The sequence below is a fragment of the Cryptotermes secundus genome, unplaced genomic scaffold (assembly GCF_002891405.2).
Source record: "Cryptotermes secundus unplaced genomic scaffold, Csec_1.0 scaffold43, whole genome shotgun sequence".
NCBI lineage: Eukaryota > Metazoa > Arthropoda > Insecta > Blattodea > Kalotermitidae > Cryptotermes > Cryptotermes secundus.
This window is the reverse complement of record NW_019723298.1, coordinates 1,017,272-1,032,459: the sequence shown is the minus strand read 5'-3', so window position 1 is coordinate 1,032,459 and position 15,188 is coordinate 1,017,272. Positions and strand designations below refer to the sequence as shown.

Here is a 15,188-nt window from a genome sequence, read left to right as displayed (position 1 = left end):
CAGCATACACCAAAAGCTTATGTCTTTCATTAGATTTCAATTTGTCCTAGTTTTCCTGGATCTTCCTAATAGCATATTCTAAAGCTGAAAAACAACGAGAATGAACTCTTTCATTTCAGGTTGGTCTGTATGTATGAATGAATTGAATGAATATATGAATGCATAAGGGGTGTGCCCTTCCGGCCCTTGCACTGTGAACTTCAATGATTTATGGGGCTTCCCCTTTTTCTGTTTAACCCTTTATCAACCCTACAGATCAAATGAAATGCATGATTTTGTTTATGGGGGGTGTCATAATTGTAACTTGGTTCCATAAAAAAACTGGACCAAGTGACAGAATCTTAAATAAGCTATGGCCTCAGAATCACACAGGATATTGTGACATAAATGCACTATGCAGGACACCCCCCTCCCATGTGGTGACATAACAGCACTTCCCACAGTGACGTAACAGGGGACACCGCGGTTACTACATGACAACAGGCGACTCCGTGCAGAGACTGTTGCTTGGCAATTGGTAAACATGATGTCACGCAACAGTGGTAGCTATCATGTAACTGTTTTCTGTGTTGTCAGTGCGGAAGCTACATAACATGAGTATTCGTCAGTGAGAGGGAGTAACCAGTCAGTTGCAGTCTAGCAGTCGCCGAGTTGAGTTGTATTGAGTGAATGGAAATGACTATAGGAGAAGTATTTGTGAAACTGTGAATTATGTAAATGTAAGAGCTAATGTGGAATAAATTCGCTACATCCAAGATGGCGTGAAGTTACTTGTCACGTGACAAATTGGTGTCAGAATTGTTTACAACTTTAAACAAGCCACAATTTCGTAGGAGCTCATTGACTGAAGTGTGTGTTTACAGTGTTGACATACGAAAATGGAACAAATAATCGAAATTCTGAAAAAGATGGATGCTAATCAAGCTAAGATGGAGGCCGGCCAAAACAGAGACTGGCCGAGAGGAGTGGAGAGTCAGCCAAGAAAACTGCGAGAGGAAATTGAAGCCTGGCGATAAGAGATGGCAGCAGAAATAGAAGCCTTCCTAGCAGAAACGAGAGCCATTGAAGCAAGGATGGCTGCCATGCAAGACAAGAGGTTGAAAGCCAATATCAATGCCTGGCAGGAAGAGATGACAGCTTGCCAAGATGCAATGGAGATAAATCCAATAGAGAAAGAGGATGTAGTGAAGTGACAGAAGATTCCTAATGAAGAAGAAGAAGAGACGATGTCCTGCCAAAAGATGTAGGCACGTCTAGGAGAAGAAAAGCTAACCTCAGTGGACAGGAAACCTGAGACGGCAGAAGAAGGAGAGATCCCTGTAGAAGACGCCATAGTGAAACTGGTCAAAGGATGGAAGTAGTGGCATAGGGGCAAAAAGCAAGCTGCAGGGTGACGTGGAGAGCCAAAGGAACTGCCCCGAGGAGATTGGATCCCAGATGAAGTTGGCTGCTGCCTGCAGGAAGGTGTACCGTTGTGCAACAGTGGCATGGCACAAGAGGAACATCTTCAAGGAAATTTTGACCCAAAGAAATTGTGGACCACGGAAAGAAATGACCGCAACTGGAATAAAGATTACACGCTGTGCAGGACAAAGATGTATGGGGCAAAATGAAAACAACATTGAACAAGAAACCCTGAAAAAATGGAGAATAGATAAATGGAACAAATGGAACCCCCTCCCCCGCGATGACGTAACAGGGGACATCGCGGTTACTATGTGGCAACAGGCTACTCTGTGCAGAGACTGTTGCTTGACAATCAGTAAACATGACGTCACACAACAGTGGTAGCTATCACGTAACTGTTTTCTGTGTTGTCAGTGCAGAAGCTACATAATAGGAGTATTCGTCAGTAAGAGGGAGTAACCAGTCAGTCGCAGTCTAGCAGTCGCTGGGTCGAGTTGTATCGAGTGAAAACAGCACAGCAGCCACAAGCAAACCCTGGACGATATATAGAACCTCCACATCAAAGATAGCCAGGTGGCACAATATCTGCCCCATATAAGAGGGACGATGGGAGGATGAACACGAGCCTGCATGGTTTACGAATTTTAATTATTGACAATACAAAAAATTTTTAATTAGCATTAAGAAATTTTATACAATTTTTTAAAAAACTTTACATTCCCAGGAAACTGCTGTGTTTGTGAAATGTTCTATTTTGTGTACTATGTATTGTAGCATATAAGGGTGCGTACTTTACGTCTAAACAACTTATGTGATGGCGGTTTCCTATTTGTAGTGATGTTTGCCCTCTGAAGATGGTCCACAGAGACCGAAACATGTAAGGGTGTTAAGTTTTCATGTAGTAAAAAACTTACAGGTCACATTGGACGGAGTGATTTATATTTGTAATTGTTAGTGTGACGGACCAGAATGAAACAAATAAAAAAATGGAGAATAGATGTTGGAAGTAACATGAATGCAACAATGGCATAAGGGACAGAGACTACAAGACAACAAACAAATAAAGGACCCAACCATGAACAGCATCGAGGGGTAGAGCCAAGGAAAGAGAGCACATCAAGGGAATATGCAAAAAGGACATATATGAGATTTTCGGTGAAAAGATCATGGAACATGTAGTTGGAACTTCCAATGGGTTACCGAAAATGAGGAAATGGACCTTGTGGAGGTGTGGGCCCCTTCACCCCCCCCCCAAAAGAAAAGGAGACTGCAAGCAGAGGAGGAACCAGTAATGCAGAAACACCAGCCTCCCCAGCATGAAGGGAAAATGAAAGTGATGAGCGAATGTGAAATAACGCATTGACGAACGCTGGACCATGGTATTGCTCAGGACGAACAATCCTAAGAAGGGAGCGGAGGATGTAACGGCCAGAGAATAGTCGCTGCAAGAGAAGTAGCCGAAACAACAGGAGACACAGCAAGCACAGCCTTAGAAGAAAAGGAACGGGGATGTACTGTTAGGCTGTTCGGGATGAACAGCCTTAAGGAGGGAGCAGTGTGACGTATTTGCACTATGCAGGACACCCCCTCCCCCGCGATGATGTACCAGGGGACACCGCGGTTACTATGCGGCAACAGGCTACTCTGTGCAGAGACTGTTGCTTGGCAATCGGTAAACATGACGTCACACAACAGTGGTAGCTATCACGTAACTGTTTTCTGTGTTGTCAGTGCAGAAGCTACATAATAGGAGTATTCGTCAGTAAGAGGGAGTAACCAGTCAGTTGCAGTCTAGCAGTCGCCGAGTCGAGCTGTATCAAGTGAATGGAAATGACTATAGGAGAAGTATTTGTGAAACTGTGAATTATGTAAATGTAAGAGCTAATGTGGAATAAATTCGCCACATTCAAGACAGTGTGAAGTTACTTGTTGCGTTACATACCCAACGTGTGACAATATGTATGGCTGATTCATCTTCTTCTAGGCAAGTTCACAAGTGGGGTCAGCTGTTAGTCCCAGTTTGAAAAGTTGTCCTTTCAGTTGATAGTGTCCTGTACATAGTTCTACTGCCCATCTTAACTGGTCTATGCTTAATTTTAACAGATCCTTCATTCTTCTGGCAGAGGGACCTGGTATAAGTCCCTTTGCCTGTCTGAGTCGGGTTACAGAATCCCAATGCTTTTTGTGATTTCTGTTCATCCAGTCCTGCCTGCTTTCTTTCCAACTCCTACTGAGATGCCGCAAGCTTGTTCGGGTCCTATGAACAAATGTTCAGATCCCGTTCTTGCCAACTGATCTGCTGTTTCATTACCAACAATACCGTCACAACCTGACACCCATATCAGCTGAACTCTGTTATGTTTGGCAAGTTGTGTGAGGGATTGATGGCAGTCCCAGGCCAGTTTTGAGGTGATCTGGTATTTGCCAAGAGCTTTAATTGCAGCTTGACTGACAGAATGTAGATGTTTCTGTTTTTGTAGTTTCTATCTAAATTCTCAACTGTGCATGCCTTAATGTAATGCACTTCTGCCTGGAATACTCTTTGTGTACTTCCCAAGGCTAAAACTAAGTTTTTTTCCCTGTACCATGGCAATACATCGCAACTCCAGTGTCTTTGTCTTGGAACCATCTGTGTACCAGATTAGTCCCCCATTTCTGATGGGCTGAAACCCCTCCTTCCATTCGCTTCTATAAGGGAATCTGATCATGAATGGTTTATCATGCATGTGTTTTGGTATCATTTTATCAAACCCCATCTGCAGGATGGGTTCCTTTTTCATGTCCTGCATCGTATGCATGTCCAAAACCTAGCCTGGTCTGTGTAGGAAATGTATTGGACACATTTATACCTATATGGAATTTACTACAGATTTACCTTGAACACATGTTAATTACCTTCACAAGTTTCATGAGTATAAGGTATTCAATGAAGTTGGTAAGTAGTGCATGTACTGTCCTACTGAATTCCAATTTTTTCCTACAGCTTCTGATAAATACAGAATATCTACTGATGTATTGGGTTTCTGGACTTTATCCATCGTCCTGGTTTTTAAGATAACAAATAAAAACGCGACGTTTCGGAAACTGGATCTGTTTCCGTCCTCAGGTGAAGGAAAAGGGAAACACCTGTTCTGCTGGGTCCGTTAGAAAGAGCTAGCCTCAATAGAATAGGTGTTTCCCTTTTCCTTCACCTGAGGACGGAAACAGATCCAGTTTCCGAAACGTCGCGTTTTTATTTGTTATCTTAAAAACCAGGACGATGGATAAAGTCCAGAAACCCAATATATCAGTGTGTTATACACCATCGTCAGAATCCTATAGTTACTACAGAATATCTAATCAGCAGCTAATCCGCTATACTGAAATATGCACTGATGATCTCCAATACATTCATCTACATATATAGGAAAAAAAGACTAGGAAGACATAAATGTAGGTGGGAGGATAATATCAAAATGGATCTTACAAAACCAGAATGGGGTGGAATGGGCTGGATAAATCTGGCTAAGGATAGAGACCAGTTGAGGGCTCTTGTGAACATGGTAATGAACCTTCGAGTTTCATAAAATGTTCGGAAATTCTTGAGTAGCTGAGTGACTGGCGGCTTCTTGAGAAGGATGCAGCTCCATGGAGTCAGTCAGTTACGGAGTTAACCATGAGAAGAGAAAAGAGAACAAGGTACATAACTCACATGAAAGACTAGCAATTATAAAAACATTTCATATAATTATAGCTGCAATTAACTTAGAAATTTATATCTCAGAATTCCTTAGTGTAGCCTTGGTTTGTTGTTCAAACAGAAGTAACACATTATGCTATTCTCTAAGTTAGAATAGAAAAGTTTCAAAGGCGAGCCTGCATCCTTATTTCTATTAGTGTTGTCCAAAGCTGGATTTTTTAGCACCATTCAGTATGACAGTGTGTCTTACATGGTGGTCACAATCATACATTCTGTATTCATCCACCATCTTACTCCTGAATGCTGACCAGTTCATCAAGAGATAGTTCTGCAACATGTACACTTAGCACATACTAACAAATTAATGATTAATGAAGGTATGGAACAAAATTCTACTAACATCTTTGAATTCAGAGCCCAATAATCTCAGTCAGTTAATAACTGGGGTTTATTTCTTGGCAAGGACAAAAGTTATCTTTGGCAGACTGGCTCTAGGGCCCGCCCACCTACCTATCCAATGGCTACACTGCACTCCTTCCACAGGTGTAAAATGGCAAGAATACAAAACCGACTGCTTGCTTGTATCTAGTAAAGGTAAAGTTATCCCTGTGGAGGCCCATAGGGTTGTGAGAGGTTGAGGTTTGTTGGGAATTGTGGACTCAGCAAGACGTGATAACGCATGCATTGCCAGTAACATTGCCCTGCGGTGATGCAACAGTAGAGGAGCTGTGTTAGGCAAAACTTCCCTGCTATGATGTAATAGCGGACGCTGCTACCGCTGCTAGGGCAACAGGCAACAGGCAACAGTATAATAAGCCAGCTGAGGACCGAGCATGGCTGTGTGTGTTGAGAGAAGCCAGTTGGCCAGCTTGGAGAGATGGACAGTTCAACATTCTAGTGAGAGTTGTTAACATGGAAGGACCGACTGTGAAATTACTTGTTAAAACGTTCTGTGTTATAGTTACAATGAAGAGTAATAACGCGAAGTTGCAAGAATACTCGAGGTCTTGTTTCATGGCAAGGTTCCCACATTTTCTAGACAATTGGCTCACAGATGGCAGTAAGGTTGTCAGCCTTATGCACCGGCCACCCTTTACACCCCAGGAAGATTCCTGGTATTCATTTCTGTTAGAGGCTGAGCTGACCCCAGGGCCAAAGTGGGGCTGGAAGGATTAGATAAATTGAAAAAATCCACCTCATCAGGACTTCAACCCTCAACCTTCCAGCTTGTAGCATAGTACCTCAACCAACTATGCAACCATGTACCCCCTCTTGCATCTAGTGCTGAGGTTAAAAATGTGTGAAAATATTCCTCCACTTCCTCACACAAGTTCATGGGATTATGCTTACACACAGGGACAACAATATCTTCAGTATTTTACAATTTAAACTATGAGTAATATTCCATTTTTTACTAATGTATCCATCAATAATACAACTTTAAAAAGACTTTAGGAATATGCTGTTCACTAAAAATGCATTTTAATACTATGACAGTTCAAATCAATAAAATGCCTGTAGGCCTCTTTACAAGTGAACATTCACTTGTACATTACACATTCATGTGTAAATATATGTACTAGGTAAAGGCCTATGGGCATTTTATTGATTTGAACTGTCATAGTATTAAAATGCATTTTTAATGAACAACATATTCCTAATGTCTTTTTAAAGTTGTATTACTGATGGATACCTTAGTAAAAAGTAGAATGATGCCTCAATACAATGGGATGCTGAAATACAATATTACAAGTAATATTATTTTCAATTAATGTGCACACTAACAGATGTAAACACTGAGCTTTCTACTGAATCAATGGAACTATTTTTTTAATGTAATAATGGTGATTTTAAATTTTAAGAGTATGGAATATTATTTTAGATGAAGTTGCTAATTTCCTGCATCTAGTCACAGTTCTTGCACAGCTAACATGCAAAACAGAAATATGGGCACATGGGGCAAGATGGAAGATGTACGTTTCATATATTTCATACACTCATTCTTCATGCTCATTAAAATATTATCAAATATCTATAAAAATGCCTTCTTGTGTACAAAATAAATATGTAAAGCAAAATATTAAAGTCATTACAACTGTTATTTCCTCATTTGAAATAGCTTTCCATTTGGTGAGTATTTAACAAAATACATAATCAAAAAATATTCACTCAGATTGTCAAATAATGTAGAGGTCCTAACTGATACAGCTCAGCTGCATGTTCTGTTCTGTATTTCAATAAGGGACTTCCACACTAAAGACAAAATGTGTGCCTGCAGAAAAGGCACCCATACACTGAACTTTATAACAATGCCACAAGATATCAAACAGAAATGGATAATTCTGTTAACCATCTAATAATAATAATTATGCATCCTATTATGTGCTTCAACACACACTGTATTCAACCTGAGATAACACATAGTCTCCAAGAAGTTCAATTTTGCACGATCCATGACATATTATGCAAAAAGTACTACTGCTAAGTTAGAAACAAAAGTGACTGTCTCTGTATAACCTTTATCTTTTCACAAAGTTTTAACTTTTGAGCAGTATTTCTAAGTATGGGCAAGTATTTCTGGATTTTGCAAATTTCTCTTGTTCATGCAAATAAATGAATATGTAATATTGGTTTGGAAGGCATTTTCTATGTATGACATAGGAGATGTCACACAGAAATACTGCATGAAATTAAGTATGCTCTTTCTGCACAACACACTTAATAAAGAATTAAAAATTTCTGTTGTGAATCTAAAAAAAAAAGGATCCAAAGTATTGGAAGAGAAGACAGGCTGGTGGGTTTGCAGAATTAGTACTATCTATGGGTACCATAAAGTGTGTCCACCACTAAATAGATTTGGTCGAAATGTGGACGATTTTCTGGTTCATATTCCCAGCACCTCAACATGAGATGATACATTTCATCTGGTGTGCCTTCTGGTGCAGGCATCCGGTAACCTGTAAAAAGTACAAAAAATTTTCTGTTGTTATTTCTCATGGTTAGGACCAATGAAGTGGAAGACAAGCAATAATTCTGTTACTATGACTTTGATTTAGTACATGAAGATGTCAACACTATATAAGTTTTGTTTTTAATTACACTAAATTGATATGCAACATGGGACTCTGTTGAGTCAACTCTCGATTATCTGGGATAATGGTGGGGATGGAAATCACGGTTAATCAAAAACCCAGTTAAGACTAATTTTATTAAAAGTAGTACTGTAATACTGTACCTTCATAATACTATAGGCCTACCTGTATTTAAATTTATTCAACCTCATTTTTATGTCATCTCATGGCCTANGAGTCACAGTCAAACCACTCTCTTATATTTTCCTCATTGACTTCTTCACCACCATGAACTTGGTTAGCTAATTTTGTCAATTCTATGGCTATTTCATTTTCACTGAATCCAGTGAATCCATGGATTTTGTCATCTTCATTAGTGATGAAAGGCATCAGTTTCTTCCATGAATTTTTCAATACATACGGCTTTACTGTATCCCATGCTGCTGAAATCTTGTATATGGCATCTAATATTGAAAAAGACTTCGAGAAACACATCAGATCATTGCCTTCATCGATGTACTTTTGTAGCAAATTTGATCTGTAGATTCTCTTCATACTTGAGATAACTCCTTGATCCATTGGTTGGATAAGTGTGGTAACATTAGGAGGAAAGTATTTCACAAAAATATTTCCATCATCTGACCTCAGAAGACTTTCATTAGGATGTGAGGGTGCATTGTCAATGAGGAGCATAGCTTCCTCAGGTAGGCCTTGGGATTTTAGATGGTCACGAACTTGAGGCACAAATTTAAATTCAAACCAGTCTTTAAATATCGCTCTATTCATCCAAGCTCCTTTCTGATTAAAATAATGGATAGGCAGACTTGGAGCTACTGTTCCTTTAAAAAAGGGTGGTCTTTTTGCTTTGCCGATAACTACTGGTGTTAGTTTGTGTGTTCCTGATGCATTAGAACAGCACAAGACTGTCAGTCTCTCCTTACTGGATTTGTGACCTGGAGCCTGTCTTTCATTTTGAAATGCCAAAGTTCTGGTTGGCAAGCATTTCCAATAAAGACCCGTTTCATCGGCATTATAGATCTGTTCTGACAGCAGATTTTCACTTTTCACGAAACTATCAAAATCGGTGCAAAATTGAACTGATGATGACAAGTCCCCTGACAATTTCTCACCTTGAATACTAATTTCTTGTATTCCACGACGCTGCTTGAAACGTGTTAGCCAACCGGAAGAAGCTTGTTTAGCACAAACTGCTCCTGTTATTGTTGTTCCTTGTGCCCTTAGTTGATTAAACCAGATCAGCATTGCTTTGTCGAGATCATCATATGTTGATTTTTTCATGGTTTTTCTCTTCTTCATTCCACTTGAAGCAGAAGATGAAGCAAAGGAAATTAACTGATTCTTTTGTTTTTTCAAATCACGAACAGTTTGTTCTCCAATACCGTATTGCATTGCTAATTGTTTAACTACACCTCTTTTCCCCAACTGATTGATAAATTCAAGTTTCTGTTGAATACTTAACACAACATGCTTCCTTTTACACGCTGACATTTTGCTAACGCACTTGAAGATCGATACAAAAATACTAACTGGGGCGATGTATCTGTCCTTGAAACTTTCCACAAATCCTTGCATTCTTTCACCCCTACCCTAGAACATTGTGTTAGCATAATGGGACCAAAGAATGCAGAGCTCGGTTCACACTAGTGTGAAAATAGTGTTACAACTCACCACGTGAAACAAAAGTGAATGAATATTAAACAACATATAAGCCTCAAAAAAGCCTCATTAGCCCCGGCTAAGCCGCAAACTGGTTAATCCGCCCCCGGATAATCGAGAGTTGACTGTAATTCTAAATGATCACTCATAAAAAGGGAAAAGTATAAGTGGACATGTCTTCACAACTAAATTCTCATGAAAAATTTTACATTCAGATTTTAACTTTAAACAGATAAAATAAAAATCAGTAGTGATGGTACTTTTTAATCATGACACATTTTTTTTTTCCTTTGGCACTACAGCCCCAGTGAGCCTAGGCCTACCTCCATGAACTTCTACGTTCACTTCGGTTTTTCTAGATCTTACACATTCGGTAGGACTCCTTGGGCGGGTGATCAGCTCATCGCAAGGCCTCTACCTGTACACAAACTAAACATCCATGCCCTGAGTGGGATTCGAACCCACGATCCTGGTTTCCAAGTGAGCGGAGACAGTACATGCCTTAGACTGCTCGGCTACCGTGACCAGCCCCATGACACTTTAGCAATGTAAAATAAAACCACACCCAATTTCTGTTCAGGTATAGACACAGCAGAAAAAATATGAAGACCAATAAATGTCACAGTGGTGACTAAGAAGTGTACTATTTTCCTGAACATAATGCCATGTAGTCTAGTAGAGCTCCACCAGCATTTTGGAGGAACATGGCTCCCCCATCTCCAGGGTCAAAGAATAAGCCAAGGAAGCAGTAACCAACAAGCAGCTGGCCAAGAATATGGAAACAGTATGTTCCTCAAAACATCGGTGAACTTCTACCAGATTACACTGCACCACACCCAAAAAGGTAGTATTCTTCTTAATATTCATTAATGATTATCTGAGGCATAACAATTAAGCTTTTATGAAACTTTACCAAATAGGACATGCTTTATCATTTGATTGCCTGTAGTACATGCCAACAGATGACATACTGTACACCCTGTACACCTTCAATTTTAATATGATAATTAAATTGTAAAGTCTGGGAACATACACTTGTTCCTCTTATTAAATACAATGGTAACTATCACTGAAAGGTATGCTCATGTTTATTATGATAACACTTATGACAACCATAACAAACCTTCAAATGAAACTCAAAACTGAATAATATCTGTGACTTGATTTTTAACAGTGCCTTAAGAAAGAAAAAGATCACACAATACTTTCATAGCTATAAAGACTCATCATGTTACAACCAATTATTTGTATTTCTCACTTACCAGAGTCTATTTTTTCTCTAGCTTTGGAGTTACTAAGTCCATTGTATGGTGTCCCTCCATGTGAGAATATCTCCCATGCCAGCACCCCATAGCTCCACACATCACACAGGGATGTATATTTGCCTGGATGACCAGGGACAAATCAGGCATGTCACAACACACTGAATGTAAGCAGTTCCAGTCAAATCTTCATTCAAAACTCCATAATTTAAAGAGTAAATGCCTACCAATGGCAAGGCTGACTCATCTTGATGCTCAATTCCACTACAATATTTTCTCCTACGCAGATTCTCATGCAAACGTTCCGGAGATTGTTCATAAGAAACTCAATGAAAATCTTATTATTCTATCAAGAGAAATTGCTTTGAAACAGAACAAACTGGGATCATAATTTTTGCAGGGTTAACTCTGTCTATAACATGAACCCTGTTCCTGCTCTGAACACTTCTGTACTCAGGGACATTTATGGAAAAGAGAAGTACCCTGCCATTTTACGCCATTCGTAATTCTCATAAATGAAAAGCTATCATGGAACCACACAAATACATGAAGGCATTTATTTTAAATTAAACTCAACATGTAAAATATCTCTCCACTTATCATCAGAGACTCTCTGAAGAGAGTTTTGCAGCACTCAAGCATCAGCAATTCTGAACTTTTGTTCCTGACATACCTCTTCATCTCAGCACTACATATGCCCCATTTCAATGCAAATTAATTTTTATCTCAAACTATGTATTATTATATATTACAAATATAACATGATGCAAAGACTTCTTTCATTTCAAACAAACTTTCTATATTCCATGTGTAGAAAAATGTTGTATACACAAACGATGTAAGGTTGCTTTCCCAACCCATGTTTGACAATTATGAAATACATCTCACATGCACTGTAATGAGGCTTCATGTAGTCCCAGCTCAGAACTGTTTTAGTGTTGCCTTCTAACACTGATATTCTAAAGAACCTTTTATGTTGCTGTTATCATAATGTTTCGAAATAAGTGGAATTTCATTTACAAACTTTGTGTGTATTGTTGTTTCACATACAGTTTCTCAGCTACACAAAGTCTGGCTATACTACTCATAAATATTTAAAACTCTTCCCACCCCATTCTAATTTAAAGTCTCTCTGAACAATTCATGTTTCAATACCCTCTTATCAACCTGCTTAGAGATAGCATAAATCTCCTGTCTAGACTATAACAGAACATTAAGACGAGTAGAAACACTGTAATGAAGCCACTACAAACTTCATCACTGCAATATTTTGTAGTGTTTGGCCAAGTCTGCAAGTTAATAGTAAACTGAATCAATCTGTTTACAACTCAGAATGAATGTTGTCCAATATCACAACAGCTGTAATCTGGAACTCGTATAATAAATATGGTACAGAATACAATCTCTGTAACAGGAATACCTATCAATATCTATACTTACCAAAATTTAATGCTTCAGGGGCTGTCCATTTAATGGGAATCTGTTTCATGCCATCTGATACTATGTATTCCTCTTCTTCTCGTGACATTCCAAAATCTGATATCTTCACACTGTTTTCATAACCTTAAAAAAAGATCAGCAGCAGGTGGCAGCATTAGCAGTTTTATTTCATGTAACATTCTGAAATGCTATGTAGTTTGAATAATTAAAAAAAAAAAAATGCAACTTCTATCGAGTTAATTTTTATGTTAAAAAAGGCTACCAATTGCATATGTAATTTGGTGCGTATACACAGGGCATCAAGAAATTCATTCCAACCCACACCACCACAAAATTCCTTGATAAACATTTAGATGAAAATGTTTGTTGATAAAATTTTCAGCAATATATATTATGAAAACATGATCATCCTTGAATGCAATGTGGTGACATGGTATGGATAACTGTGCCTTAAATTTTGAAATTAAAGTCTCATTTACCAATAGTTAATTTCATTCCCTGTCTGGTTTACGACAGTTTTCACCATGTCCATATAACCCTACGAGAAGTCCATCTCTACTGGATCCCCAGCAAGACCCCAATGAGCCAGCAGCCAACTACAATTAATTGGCAGTCTAACAGGATGTGCCATTGTGTAGAGAGAGAGAGGTGTGTGTGTGTGTGTGTACACACTATTAAAATGTGGAGTTTCTGTTTTTTCATTTAAAATCATTGCCGAACGAAGGGACATTAGCTGATACATCAAGATCAGAATGTCTTTAGGGTCTGACCTGATACCTTAATTTAAATTGGTAAAAGGTCATTAATAAGAGACAGTGCACCAATAATCTGTGCAGACCAGCAATGATCAATGGATGAATGGTAAAACTGATAGAAATGAAAACTCCATTATTACAATTTTAGGAATGAAAGAGTGAGTAACTGGTGACAACAGACTCTAAATTAAAATGTGAACTTTGCATACAGTATATCCAAGAATTTTTGTTAAATAGTTTTCCACTAATGTTGTATTTTAGCATCCTGTTGCACTGATTCTCGTCCATGATATGTATGTACTGGCCATCTTGTAGTGCACTCAATTTCACATGTCACTTCACTACATGTTTCGGCAACATTGTGCCATCCTCAGGTGCGTTATTTACGCTAAGCTATTGCATTGCTTGCCATCATGTGTCATTCATAAAATTTGTACATACTAACACTTGTTAAGATTTATCATCTTATGCTTCTTAATTCAAACTCGCGTATTGTATGGTTCTTCCACTATGGGAGTCGTTTTTCCTATATTTTGTGTATACTGTGTCTTGTTACGTGTCCATCCTTTTTGGCTGCGAGCGTTGTAATGTTCACAAAAAGGAAGGACACGTAACAAGACACAGTATACACAAAATATAGGAAAAACGACTCCCATAGTGGAAGAACCATACGTGAGTTTGAATTAAGAAGCATAAGATGATAAATCTTAACAAGTGTTAGTATGTACAAATTTTATGAATGACACATGATGGCAAGCAATGCAATAGCTTAGCGTAAATAACGCACCTGAGGATGGCATAACATTGCCGAAACATGTAGTGAAGTGGCATGTGAAATTGAGTGCACTACAAGACGGCCAGTACATACATATCATAGTTTTCACTATTCAGTTTTGGCAATTTGAAGCCTTCATGGCCCAAAAGTAACTCCCATTATCAAACTATCTGATGGTTTGTCAGAAAGGACTAATCATGACTGGTTCTAGGTACATATGTAACTTACCGACTAGACAATTTCGAGCAGCTAAGTCTCGGTGGATACAGTTCTTTGACTCAAGATAGCGCATTCCAGCACCTGCATCTCGACACATTCCCAGCAGTTGTTTCTGCGTTAAACTTCCAGCACGGTTCCGCAGAAATGTGAGCAAGGAACCTCCTAACCAAAAATTACACCCCAACATTTTCAGCACTGCTATGGCGTAAATGTCAGTGACACTATATGAATTCCTTTATCAGTGATATCATTATGGAGTAACATGCACTTGACTATACCATAACAACAGTCACTAGTTTTGGGCCTTAGGTTTTTGTGGCTTTTGCTTTTCGAACTAGGCTGTATGGAATGTTAAGCGAACCTTTCAGTTGCCATCTTCTGGATTAATGACTTTAAGAGGGGTTTGGACAGTTCCCTCTCTCATCCACATGGCGGACAGGGGGAGCAGATGGAAGAAGAAAATAAAAGAGAGGAACAATCTTCCATCTCCTCCTAAACGTAGGGTCACAGAAAAAGTTTACCCCACCTGTTCTGAGGACCATATGGTAGCCAGAACAATTTTCCTCACGTATTTTCATTAATCATAATCGCTGAAATGATATAGCCTAGTGCAAAGAGGTGAAGCTATGCAGTTATTAGTTCAATTAACCTTTATCCTACGGGCATTTAAATTCCGTTATGGGCAGCGGTACGGAATTAATTTAAATACCCGCGATTATAAATCCATAAAAACTGCAATCATTTACCAAATTTGCTCCTATTTCTGCAATTTCTGTGATAAACAAACGAAATAAACGCTGTTTTTTTTTCTAGAAAGAATGTAGAATCAGATATTGTAATTTACAGACTTTATAAAATGTGTAAAAATTTTTAGACTGATTCCAAGTAAAAAATTCCCAAATT

The 15,188-nt window shown here is 38.7% G+C and overlaps 1 protein-coding gene across 5 annotated transcripts in view; it reads right to left on the bottom strand.

The window, feature by feature from the left end:
- Positions 1 to 6,307: 6,307 nt before the first annotated feature.
- Positions 6,308 to 15,188, bottom strand: part of LOC111861663 (tyrosine-protein kinase Fer) — a 51,852-nt gene continuing 42,971 nt past the window's right edge. For all 5 annotated transcript variants that reach the window (XM_023846414.2, XM_023846413.2, XM_023846417.2 and 2 more), the window contains 4 exons: positions 14,295 to 14,447; positions 12,537 to 12,659; positions 11,097 to 11,219; positions 6,308 to 8,043 (listed from right to left, as the gene is read on the bottom strand). In XM_023846414.2, the coding sequence (XP_023702182.2) occupies positions 7,901 to 8,043; positions 11,097 to 11,219; positions 12,537 to 12,659; positions 14,295 to 14,447 (542 nt within the window). In that variant the 3' untranslated portion in view covers positions 6,308 to 7,900. The remainder of the gene's footprint in view (positions 8,044 to 11,096; positions 11,220 to 12,536; positions 12,660 to 14,294; positions 14,448 to 15,188) is intronic.